General features: G+C 53.1%; 1 protein-coding gene across 1 annotated transcript; it reads right to left on the reverse strand.

Annotated features, from left to right (window-relative positions):
- Window positions 1–1497: 1497 nt before the first annotated feature.
- On the reverse strand, window positions 1498–2886 carry CPLX2 (complexin 2). Its single transcript, XM_069597399.1, has 3 exons — window positions 2786–2886; window positions 2467–2642; window positions 1498–1707 (listed from the first exon to the last, which is right to left on the reverse strand). The coding sequence occupies exons 1-3, from the start codon at window positions 2814–2816 to the stop codon at window positions 1510–1512; spliced, it is 405 nt and encodes a 134-aa protein (XP_069453500.1). The 5' UTR covers window positions 2817–2886; the 3' UTR covers window positions 1498–1509.
- Between the last annotated feature and the right edge of the window lie 9557 nt (window positions 2887–12443).

Consider the following 12443-nt stretch of genomic DNA (forward strand, 5'->3'; position numbering starts at 1 on the left):
TTTACAATATCTAACACGTTCTTACCACTCCTGATGTATACACTGTTTTTGAAAACAATTGCAGATACGGGCTAACTCATGCAAGCTGTAACACACATACGAGATGGTTAGTTCGCACATATGACAATCTCAACTCATACATACCGCCTCAAACAAGCGTACGTATACAAGGCTGCCTAACACACATGGGTCTCTGACACAGGGATGATGACTAACACACACACACAAAATCTCAAGACACTAAGCATAGGGCTGGCTATATGTGTGACCTCTGGACACACAGTTGCTGATACAGTCTCCACCTGCACATTCATGCATGGCTGGACACACACCGTCCTCTCTCATGTGCTCCGTGACTCCCTCGGTCTCACACGACTGACTGAGAAGGAGGCCTTGAAACTTTGGGGTGGGGGGAGCAAATGTCCGTCTCACATCCTAGAGGAGAGATTGTTCTTGGCCAGTGAGATGAATGAACAGACACCTTCTGTCAAGTGGGAACTGGCTTTTCCCCAAAAGCTTGGGGCTTTGGCCAGGAAGGTCAACAGTGGTCTTCCTGGGGACTGTGGAGCCCTGGAAGCCCATGAACAGGACAATGTGAGGAAGAGGGGTGGGTAAGAATGGGGGCAGCGAGGCTGCGCCAGTGGGGGAGTCCCACGGCATGGGCCATCGCTGCCCAATGGCTCCAAGTGTTTTCTGGGGGCCTGGGCAGCCCCTTGGCTGGGGGGGCCCAGCCTGGCAGTGGGGCTCCAGACCTAAGTGGAGTGGGGGGAGGGACAAGGGGCTGCCCTACCCTGGGGTCCCTCCATAGATGAGTCAAAGTCCACAGAGGATCCGTGTGGAGGGACTGGCTTGGCAGGGGCTGTGCCTCTTCGGGTGGGGGTGGTGGAGGGGTGCTCCTGGACCGGGTGTCATTAGAGGGAGGCAAGAAGGAGAGCCCCAGCCTCCTGCCCAGCCCCGGGCCTGGCCACAACAGAGCAGGCCAGCCTCAGGCTAGGCCCTGATAGGCCAGACTTACCCTGACTCCCTTTCTCAGAGCCAGGCCACTCAACCCCTGCCCTGACCTGGAGGCCCACGGGGATTTAGAGGCCAAAGGTCAGCATGCTGGGCAGGGCTGGAATGTGTCGTGACTTTGGCTGGCTGGGGACAGCGGTCCTCCTGGCAGTGGGGCGCGTGAAGGAATGTATGGGCATCACCACACCGGCACAAACCTCAGGCTTCTGGAGGGGGCCTCCAGTGCCTCCCGCCTTGGGCTCAACACTTCCTGTTGGAGAGAAGCTGTCTTCTTCTTTTCAAGCAACTTGCGAGTGAGGTGATGGAGGCGGGATACCCTGGGTGAAGGGGCCATGAAGGAGTGCTGAGGGGGAGGAGCCCCTGGCCAGGGAAGTGGGGCAGAGGCCAACTGAGGTTTTCCCCTTCAGAACTGAGACTTAACAGAATAAAAAGAAAAGAAAGAACCAAAAAAAAAAAAAAAAGTAACAAGTGGATGGGGCCGGGGGTTGAGGGGGCCGGTTACTTCTTGAACATGTCCTGCAGTGGCCCGGGCAGGTATTTGAGCACCGTGTCCAGGATGCTCTCCTCCTCCTCCTCCTCCTCGTCCCCGCAGCCTGCCGGGATGGCCTTCTTGGGCCGGGTCAGGCTCCCCTCGCAGGGCTGCTCCAGGGCCGCCTTCTCCTCGGCCTCCTTCTCCTCCTTCTTCTTCAGCCCATACTGGGGAGGGGAAGGGTAGAGAGGAGCGTGAATGGGGCAAGGAGAGAGCTGAGTCTCACAGTCATGCACGTGCAGCTGGGGCAGCCCATGGGAACTTGCTAAGCCTCGGGCCTCTCATCTGTAAAATGGGCATAAGGGCATCTTCCTGGTGGGATTGGGCCTGTCTTCTGTGGGTTTTTAACAAGAGAGAGACGATGCATGGGGTTTCTTTTAAAATAAATACCTGCCCCCATAATTTCTCTGCTTTTGTTTGAAATCTTTCAAGATTTGAATACTGAAGGGTCTCCCACATGCTTGGGACCCAATTTTGGTGACAAAACTTGTCTTGAGCTGATGGGAGGCTATTTAGAGCCTTGATTTTTCTGCAGGGCAAGCAGACAAGTATTGAACTGTTTGGCACAGGGTGGCAGCTGCAAACCCACTGGAAGTGACCCATGACAGTGCTTGGGGCACTATAGTCCTTCCCCCAAACATCTAAATGCTGGATTCCAAACTTGTATGGTCTCCAGGATTTCGGGCACAAGGTCATGGACCTATAGCAGCAAACATTCGGGAGCAGGTACTGTGTGCACTATCTTAGTTAATCTCCAAAACGGTCCTTGAGGGAGGGTGTTCTGTGACATGCATTTTTCTGATGAAAAGAGTGAGGCTCAGAGGGAACTAGGTCTAAGGTGAGCCCTGGGATTCAGGGCAAGCTGAGGTTGTGGGGGACCTCTTTTACCCCCTATACTCTAGGATGGGCGGGAGGATGGTGCTGACCTTGTCTCGTATCTGCTGCCGGACCTTCTCACGCTCGGCCTCCATGCGGGCGTGCTTGGCCTTGCGCTCCTCCTCTTGCTGCCGAAGGGCCTCCTGCCGCTCCTCTTCCTTCTTCTGTGCGTCAGGGTCCTTCTCCTCCTCTCCGCCCAGCATCTTCCCCATGTCCTTGGTGGCCCCTGTCGGGAAGGATTGGGGGAGGAAGAGGCTGCGTCATGGTAGCAAGGCTGGCAGAGGGAGCCCCAGGGCACTGAGGCCCCTGGGTTGGGAGTGGGGAGCGGGTGGGGGGCGGGGAGAAGGGGGTGTAGGGCTGGGGCCTCACCTCCAAGGGCCTGCTTCATGACGAAGTCCATGCCTACAACGTGCCTTAGTGTGCCCTAGCCAGCGGCTGAATTTGCATGCAGGGCTCCAGGCAGGCCTGGCTTGGGGGCGATGCGGCTACCTGCAAAAAGAGGAGTTGGAGGTCAGATGGGTGAGGCCTATGCATAGGCAGGCTGGTGGAGTCAGACAGAGGAACGCCTTACTCTAGTTCAGCATCAGGCACCATCAGTCAGACACTAAGACCCAGTGCTTGGTACTTCAGGGAAAGGGGATGGAAAGGAACTGTTTCCTGAGCACCTGCTTCATGCAAGGTGTGAGTGCGTGAGCATGCTCAGTCCCTCAGTCCTGTCTGGTTACTCTTTGCAACCCCATGGACTGCAGCCCACCAGGCTTCTCTGTCCATGGGATTTCCCAAGCAAGCATCCTGGAGTGTGTTGTCATTTCTTTCTCCAGGGGATCTTTCTGACCCAGGGATCCAACCCATGGTTCCTATGTCTCCTGAATTGCAGGTGATTTTTTTTTAACCACTGAGCTATTGTGAAGCCCTGTGCCAGGCACATGCTGCTGCTGCTGCTAAGTCGCTTCAGTCATGTCCGACTCTGTGCGACCCCATAGACGACAGCCCACCAGGCTCCCCCATCCCTGGAACTCTCCAGGCAAGAACACTGGAGTGGGTTGCCATTTCCTTCTCCAATGCATGAAAGTGAAAAGTGAAAGTGAAGTCACTCAGTCGTGTCTGACCCTCAGCGACCCCATGGACTGCAGCCTTCCAGGCTCCTCCAACCATGGGATTTTCCAGGCAAGAGTACTGGAGTGGGGTGCCATCGCCTTCTCTGTGCCAGGCACATAGATGCTGTCAAATGACTTCTGATCCATATTTTAAAGCCCTCATCTTTTCTGTATTGTTTTAATTTGATTGAGCCCAGGAAAGCTGTAGAAAGTGCAGAATCTGGATGCAGGTGGAGCTGGATTCTAATTGCTACCCTGTTGGAGAAGACTCTTGAGAGTCCCTTGGACTGCAAGGAGATCCAACCAGGCCATTCTGAAGGAGATCAACCCTGGGATTTCTTTGGAAGGAATGATGCTAAAGCTGAAACTCCAGTACTTTGGCCACCTCATGCGAAGAGTTGACTCATTGGAAAAGACTCTGATGCTGGGAGGGATTGTGGGCAGGAGGAGAAGGGGACGACCGAGGATGAGATGGCTGGATGGCATCACTGACTCGATGGACGTGAGTCTGAGTGAACTCCAGGAGTTGGTGATGGACAGGGAGGCCTGGCATGCTGCGATTCATGGGGTCACAAAGAGTCAGACACGACTGAGCGACTGAACTGAACTGAACTGAACTCCTTATTTACTGTGTGAATTCCACGCAAGTAATCCAATCTGTTTGAGCCCCTGTTTCCTTCTCTGTAAGACAGAGATGGCAGTGCCTCCTTTCTCAGAGCTGCTGTGGAGACTGGAGAGAATTCCAGCCTGGGTTGCTGCATCAAGCCCTAGAAGGAGTGAGCTTGCACTTGGGGCCCCAGCAAATCAGAAGTGGGTGGAAAAATGAGAACAGCCAGCTTATATTGAACATATCTAGACTTCCAAAATTAGACAAATGGAGAAATAAGTTATTTTCATTGCATCATACATGTAAGTTTTCTATTTTATAGCTTAATACTGATTTTTATTTTGAATTATGCATAGGGGGTTGGAGACATGCTAATCTTCTTGGGGCTTAGGCCTTTAAAGTGCCAAGCACTGGGTGTTGTAAGCACTCAGCTTATGTTAGTCCTCCTTTCCTTCTCCCTAAATCACCAACTTTCAGTTTCTATTATGTTTCTTATTGTTATTTTTTTGCCTCAGAAGATTTTCTCCAAATAAACTCTTAATGGGAATCTCATTATGCAAAACACATAAAAATGGAACTCTTCCAGCCATGGTGGGAGTGGAGGGGTAGCCTAGAGCCTTTCTCTACCCTTGGCTTCCTTCTTATGCTGTTTTTCCTGCATCCCTGAGAATCTGAACCCAGATGCTCTAACTCTCAGACACTTTCTTTTTATTTTAATCATTCCATTTCACTGGTGCCTTTGTAGGCAAAGCCACCACAAATTCTTTCTCAGGTGTGGAGGGGACATCCATGAGCTAATCAAAGTGTCGTGCACCCTGATGGTCAACTGAAGCCAGACCTACTCCCCGAGGCCTTTTATTCTACACAGCCTTGGGGTCTTTATGCTTGGCTAGGAGGAAAAAGGGGTCCTAGGAAATGGTGGCAGAGGAGTCAGGCCGGATATTACAAACAGGTTGAGTTCAAGGTCACTGGCTGTTTTCTGATGATGGGTTTTCCTCATTTCTTTCAAAATGAGGAGACATATCAGTAGACTGAGATCTTTGCGTACAATGGTCCTGGAAGTTCATCTGAGGACTTTTACGTGAACACATCACCTGACGGCTTGTTTTGAGGAGACAAAGTCATGATGGAGTTGAAAACCATCCCCAGCGGCTTTGGTATCAGACATACCTGGTTTGAAATCCTGCCCCCACCCCCAGTCCTCACTGGCTGTGGCTCTCTGGGAGAGCTTCAGCTTGTTCCCTGCAAAATGAAGGAGTGTTAGAGGCTAACCCTGCACTGATGTTAGAAGGGGAAGGTAAGATACTGGTCAGGTGCCTGGTGTGTGGCTGGTCCTCCTTAATGCCAGCCATCACTGACTGCATGGCTATGAAGACACTCCAGAAAGGAAGAGGATTTCCAGGAAATGCAGGAGATCCCACCCTGATCCAGAATTCTGAGTTTGAAGGCGGCTCAGCTCAGTCAATCAAGATGTTTTCACTTGACTAAAAATATTGTAAAGAGACTGCATTTCTAAGAACAGGAAACGAATAATAATCAAATGATTTCAGGAACTCTTGGGTTCCTTCTCTGTGTTTACATGCAGCTCAAGGAATTGCCAGGTGGTGGTGGAGGACGCAGGAGTCTAATTTGAGATGTTTCAAATTGGTCCACAGGGCACCTGGGCTTTAGTTCCTGCCTCATCCCTAACTTGCTGATCTGGCAAGTTTCTCTCCAAAGTCAGATGATCTACTGGGCCCTTTTCCCAGCTCTTCTGCTGAAGCAGTTCTGAAACATTTGAACTGCTCCCCACCCCACTGTATCTCCAAAGCCCTCTCCTTTCTTGCTTCTGTGGCTCAGTTCTTTCTTCGCCTCCTGCTCCTTCCCTCCCTTCACTTGCTGCTGCTTTTCTTCCTCTTGTCTCTTCAAAGTGAGTTCCCCAGGACTCTGACCTCAGTCCTTATCTCTTTTTCGTCTCTAATCTTTCCCTGGGGGAACTCATCCTTTCCAGGGGCTTTCATGGGCACTAACACTGATAGCACCTAGACATCTTATCTGGGCACCAGACCAGATACCCATTCATCCAATAAGCATTAGTTGAGCCCCACCTACTGCGTGTCAGGCGGTGTGTTAGGCACTGGGTAGATAGTAGTGAACAAGACTAAGTCCCGCCCTCATGCAGATTACATTTTGGGGTGCATGTGAGTGAGTGTGTGTGCACACGCGCATGCGTGTGAAATGGGCAAATTAGTCAAGAAACACACTTGCCTCCCCCTGAATGCCCCGTGGCACCACACGCGACAGGCCGCCTCCATCACCAGACCGTCTCCGTCTCCTCTGTCTCTGCATCCACTCAGAAAACTTCCACTGCCACCGCCCAGCCCCTGCATGCAAAGCAACTCAAGGACTCGAGTCTTCTCCATGCTACACCCCTGTCACTCCGGCTGCCTCTTACTCCCAGCTTGCCAGGATCATGGAGCCCAGCTTCTTGGGCCCACCACCAAGGTCCTGCAGCTGACTCCCAGCACAGCCCTTTCAGCTGCTGAGCCATTTCTTCACCCTGGTGAGACTCCCCCTGACCAGTTTCTTAAGGCCCAACCTACTCCTCCCTCATCCCTCTCAGCAGGTGAGTTCCTTCCCACTCTGTGTGGTGTGGTGCAGCTGAAGGCTCAGGAGGTCTGGAGTCAGGCACATCTGACTCAGATCCCAGATCTGCCACTTTTGGGCTTTGTGATAGTGAGTAATCGACACGACCTCTCTGAGTCTCGGTCTTCTTTATAGAGTGAGGATTATAAAGCCCTTTTGAAAGCTTAGAAATAATCTGTGGAATGCAGTTGGCATAGGATGGAAGTTCAGTAAATGGTGGCTGTTATCATTATCAAAACAATTAATGTTTTGCCAGTGTAAGCTCCTGCATGCCCTCCCCAACTCCCAACGGGAGAAAAGTCTCGAAGCCTATCCATCTGCCTTAGCTTCAGAGTTTCTCTCTTTGCATCTTCTCCTTGATCCATTTATTACTCCCGTTGCCTCACATCTTCAGTCTCTTCTCCTTAGGTGTCTTTCATCCCTTCCTTCTCCAGCTCCTGCTCTGACGCCCATCTTTCTCTTAATCTCTGCCTCCTAGCTTCATGATCAAGTGGTTTCCCCTTGGTGTCACCACTTTTCCACCTCCCGGTCAAACTCTTTGTCTCTGTGAGGTTGGAGATGTGCAACTGCTGCCCTTGCCGCCGAAGCTGCCCTGGCCGGAGTTGCGAGTCCTCCTAACACCGGACCCAGGAGTGTCTCCATGGCGCTCCTCCTGCTCCCCCTCCATCCCTTTGCAGCATCAAGGCCAGTGAGGACCCTTCACCGCCCTTTCACTCACCCTGCTGTTTTCAACCTTCTTCTTGAATCTCCTGAGTTCCGTGACACAGCCCTCCTGTGGTCATCATCCTGCTTTTCAGATGGTCTTCCTCTATCTGTCTTTTGCTGACTCCCCTCCATGCCCCCTCACTCCCCTACTGTCTCCCTGGGAAATTTCACCTCCTCTTAATGGTTTATGCCCTTCCTCAAGCTTCTCTCTCTCCCCAGACCTGTGCATTTAACTCTCTGCTAGACAGTCTCATTTTGGATCTATCCAAAGCTCAATCTCATCCTCGCCTCTCTTCCCCCTTGCCCCCACCAACCACCTTTCCCTTGGCATGCCTTGTTCCCATGGCCTCAGTGGAAAACTCCAGAATCAGTGAAAGCTTCATTCATTCTTTCACTCACTCACACTACAAATGTTCTTTGAGCATCTTCTGTCTGCCAGGCATTGTTCTGGGTGCTGGGCTGTGGCAGGGAGCATTGCATTTGGTCTCACAGCATTCAGTCAGCTGCGGAGGTAGTTGCTAAACAAAAACCGCAAAGGGAATTGGCAAGTTATAATTGGGATGGGCTTCTGAGGGAGCAGCCCAAGGATTATAGCTTCACAGTGTTTCCTGCATCCACACATCCCCTCTCCTATGGCTACTAATGCCTTGGTTCAGGGCCTCCGTGTTCTGAATTTGCGCGTAACCTCTAACTCTGTCCCTCCCCTACCTTTCATCCATCCTCCACAAGGCTGTCCGATTAATCTTCCTAAAGGGCAGATGTGCTCATGCAAACATACCCTGCAATGGCTCCCCATGGCCTGGTTAAACCAACTAGAGTCCTTGTGCTGACCTTCAAGTCCTGCACAGTCTAGCATCTTCCTGCCTCACCACTCATTTCCCATTCCTTGCATGTGGCTCGGTATCAAACTCTTAGGCATCTGTTCAAGCTATTTCCACAGCCCTGGAACCTCTTAACCTCATCTCTGCCAGTTCAAGCCCTGGCCTCTCAACTTAGAGTGACCTTGAGCAAATGACTTCATCTTTTCTCATCTGTAAGACGGGGACAATAACACCTATGCCCAATTCATCTTGTAAGCATTAAATTAAATAATGCAAATAAAGTGATCAGCATTTGGCACATAGTAGGTTCTCAGTACATGTTAGCTGTCATCATCATCACCATCAGCAGCAGCATTAATTTTCAAAGGTTCCCTTCATACATCATTCTTGCCATAAAATTTCCCAGATATCCTTGGTGAAATGTGATAGAGTCTTCCTCTTTGGAGGCCCATGGCACGTTCTAGGGTAACCCTGCCTGCCTCCAGCTCATGCGCTCTGTCCACCTATGCGTCTTTTCCTTCCCAGCCACTCTGAAATCTTCCCAGGGCAGGGCTTGTATCTTGTGCTTTTTTTTTCCTTTCCCAGAATCTACAACCTCTCCTAGCTAATGATAGAGCCTCAGGACATGTTTGCTGGATCGAATTGAATGTTGTGTGTTAGGGAGTATGTGAGAGTGTACTCGTTCAAGGTATGCTCCTGCGTGTCTGAACTTAGGCATCATAGTGATTCTGCGTGAGCATGAGTGCAGGCCTGTGTGTAGATATGCCTGGAGGAGTGCTGAGGTCCGGCAGGTTGCCTGCAGTTGATTTTGGCCAGACCGCCAGGAGGCGCTCCTCAGCGGGTCTGCGGGAAGCTTGGTCGATCCCTGCGCGGGAAGGGCGATGGTGGTGGTGGTAGTGGGGACGGAAGGCTGGGGGAGGGGATGCAAAGGAGGGGTGGGGGAGGGATGCTGCTGCAGCACCAGGTTTCCTTGCCCTTAGCGCGCCCGGGATGCAGCACGTGCCTTCAGCTTCCGCTCCCAGACTCTCCCAACCCATCCCAGCCCGAAGGCAGCTGAGGCATCTCCTCAGGCTCGACCGTCTGAGCCTCAGGCAGTTTTTAGGACTGGGCCCCGCCATCTGACAAGCAGACTCGAGCACCTGCAGTGTTTGTCCTTGTGACTATTTATCCGTTTTTGTTTCTTTTCTTTCTTTCTTTTTTTTTCTTTAATAGCTCATGTCCGGGCCAGCAACTCAATTCAACACTCATTTGCTTTTTGCGGGGGACTCTATGCAAATGCGGTACAATGACAGGGGATGTCCCCCTAACCCCCCTCCCCACCCCCACCCCATGCTAGAAGGGAGAGCGCTAGGGGAGAGAAAGGAGCAGTGGAGGGTGGGAATGGGTATGGAACTGGCTCCTAGAGAAAAGCGGAAGAGGCAGGGGCTTCGTAATTCTCCCAGCAGAAGAGGGGAAGAGAAATCCTGGCGCCCCTCGATCGGTCCCCAGCGGAGATCAGCGTAGCCGGCTGCTCTACCTGGAGCTCGTGGTTGGCCGCTGAAAGCGCCCCTCCCCACCGCCCCCCAACACTCAGAGCTCCAACCTCAAGACCTGGCAGGGTCTCAAACTTTGCTGAGGGAGGGGGCAGAGTAGGGCCGGCGACTGTCCTAACTGACCCCAGGCAGCGGATAGGGGCAGCCTCAACCCCGGCCCCTCCTCCTCCCACGACAGAGTCCTCTCGATTCCCCACCCCCAGTCGACGTGTGGGCTCTCCTCCCCACCACCTTCGGCCTGTCCGCCCCACTCCCGCCGCCCTCTGACTCACTCGTATGCCCGAACCGTACCCCTTGGCGAGTGTGGCGGGGGGCGTCTCTCTTCCTGGCCGAAGAGGGCCCTGGCGGCCTCCAGGTTAACCACAAACCTGAAGTAGCTTAGATTGACGTGCCCCCATCCCTCCGCCAAGAGCTCGAAGTTGTTCTCTAGGTTCAGACTTGAGTCGCCCGCCGCCTTCGGGGCGGTCCTGGCTCCCCGGGAGCAGGGCAGTTTCGGGCTTCTGCCCGAGGGTCTCCGGCTGAGGGACCCACCCCTTCTTCCCAGTTGGCTGGAGCTTCACTGCCTTTCCCTCCCGCCTGCAGGCGTCCCCTCCTCGCGGGGAGCTGTCCTTTCAGCACCACCGCGAGCGCGCCCGGGGGTCCCTGCTGCGGCCGCGCAGCCTCCGTTTCCAGCGCTCGGGTAGTCGTAGGGAGCTGACCCTCCGAAAGCTGTACTCCGCAGCTTCCTGGGCTGCGCTGCGGCCTCGAGGCGAGAGCCCAGACCCTGTTGCCCACAGCCCGGCTCCGCCCTCCCGGCCCGCGGCCAGCACCGACCTGGCGGTCCTCGCAACCGTCTGAGCCACTGCAGGGCCCCGGCCGAACTCAGCGAGGCAGTTCCTTCTGCGATTCCAGCTCCCACTGCCGCCTCGTGCAACTCCGCCCGGTGAGCTGGGGCCGCGGCTACTGCCGCGGGCGGCTGCCGGAGGCGCCCTCCAATCACGCCCGTCAGCCAGGCCCTGACGTGCTACCGCTCCCCTTCCAGATGGGAAATTCAAATCTCTCTCTCTCCCCTCTCTCCCCCCTCTCTTCTTCCTCCGGCTCTCTCCCGCTCTCTCCCTCTCTCTCCGTTACTCCGTCTCTCCCTCCCTCCCTCTTCCTCCTCCCCCTCCGTTTCCCTTTCCCATTCTCCCTCCTTTCCCCTCTCCTAAAAAAAGAGAAATCTCCCCTCTCTTTCCTTCTCCACCTCCCACCTTCTCCTCCAGACACCCCCAGCAATCCTTCCCGCAGGGATTCAGGATAGAGCTGCCTATCCTGGGCGGCCAGGCTCTCCGGACGGCAAGCTTGCTCCTTCAATGTTCCAAAGGGTAGTGCGAGTCAGGAGACGGAGGGAGGGTTGTTTTTTTTTTTTTTTTGTAAAGCAGAAATCCAAGATCCACTGCTCAAGAAAGCCCACCTTGAGCCGCTTTTTTGGGGGGTGGGGGGGACGGGACGGTGGCGGCAAGAATACTGGAGTGGGTAGGAGATCTTCCTAACCCAGGGACTGAACCCGGTTCTCCTGCATTGTACCATCTGAACCACCAGGGAAGTTAGGAAAGCCCACCTTGATTCCTCCAGGCAGAACTGATCACACTTGCCTCTCGCTCAACCTCTGCTCAACCCCCAGGCACACCCTTGTTTCTCTATTTGCTTGTCTCTTGCCTGTGAGCTCCTACAGGATGACAGGACCACCGTCAGATCATCTTTGCAGCCCCTCAGCATCCTGTCCTGTTATGTGAGCACTCAGGAAACTGATGGATCATATGAGCAAGGCCTCCATAGGCAGTAAGGAACGTTCCACATGGACCCAGAGGGAGAAAACCGCTGCAAAATTGCTGTGGACCTTGGGCAAGTCACTTGCTAGGACCTTCTAGATCTGATATTCCGTGAAGAATAAGAATGAGGAATTCTTTGGCAAAGTTTATTCTGGAAGGCCATATTTTCTCTGCTTTGCCCAGGGAAGAAAAGGGGCTACCAAGAGGCAGGACCACATATGCCTCCCCCCACCCCAGCCTTTCTTTCCTCTTCTCCTCACACTCATCTTCTCACTTTATTACTCTCCCCTTATGAGCCTCTCTATTCTGCTTGCATCTTTTGGCTCTAAAATGCTTCCTTTAATCCAGCCCAATGTGTAGGAAAATGGCTTCAGAGAGGAGGGGCCATGCACCAGGCCTTTGAAAGATTTGCAGGAGTTTATGCATCAATCAGGGTTATGTCAGAGTGGAGATGACTCCTGCTTCTGTAAGGGATGGCTTCCTTCCAGGAAGGGAGCATAAGAGCAGCAGAAGGACAGATCTGGGAAAGGCAGGAGGCATGATTTTATTCCAATAAATGGGGACTATTTTTTTATTCATGTTGACAGCAGAGACTTCAAAATGCAGGACCCCACCCCCCACCCCCAATCCGGCCACACACACACACACACACACGTGAGGAATCACTGGAAGACGTACCTTCCTCACCTATGGAGTCACCTTCTAAAGCTTATCTCTGCTTTCCCCTTACAGGCTGTGAGACTGGGTGTAGGGGAGTCCCTTCCTTTATGGCTGAGTTTTCCATTCCATGCTGTGTTGGCCCATCAGCAGGCTCATTTAAAATTTTTCTTCCTTTTTCAGAGGCAGACAC

Source organism: Ovis canadensis, chromosome 7 (genome assembly GCF_042477335.2).
Source record: "Ovis canadensis isolate MfBH-ARS-UI-01 breed Bighorn chromosome 7, ARS-UI_OviCan_v2, whole genome shotgun sequence".
In the NCBI taxonomy this organism is placed as follows: domain Eukaryota; kingdom Metazoa; phylum Chordata; class Mammalia; order Artiodactyla; family Bovidae; genus Ovis; species Ovis canadensis.

What these genes read in the sequence shown, in the direction of transcription:
- CPLX2 (XM_069597399.1), bottom strand. Translation starts at nt 2,816, where the DNA reads ATGGACTTCGTCATGAAGCAGGCCCTTGGAG. An exon ending in CATGAAGCAGGCCCTTGGAG is followed by an intron (nt 2,643 to 2,785) that starts GTGAGGCCCCAG and finishes CCTTCCCGACAG; the next exon opens with GGGCCACCAAGGACATGGGG. An exon ending in GGCAGCAGATACGAGACAAG is followed by an intron (nt 1,708 to 2,466) that starts GTCAGCACCATC and finishes TCCCCTCCCCAG; the next exon opens with TATGGGCTGAAGAAGAAGGA.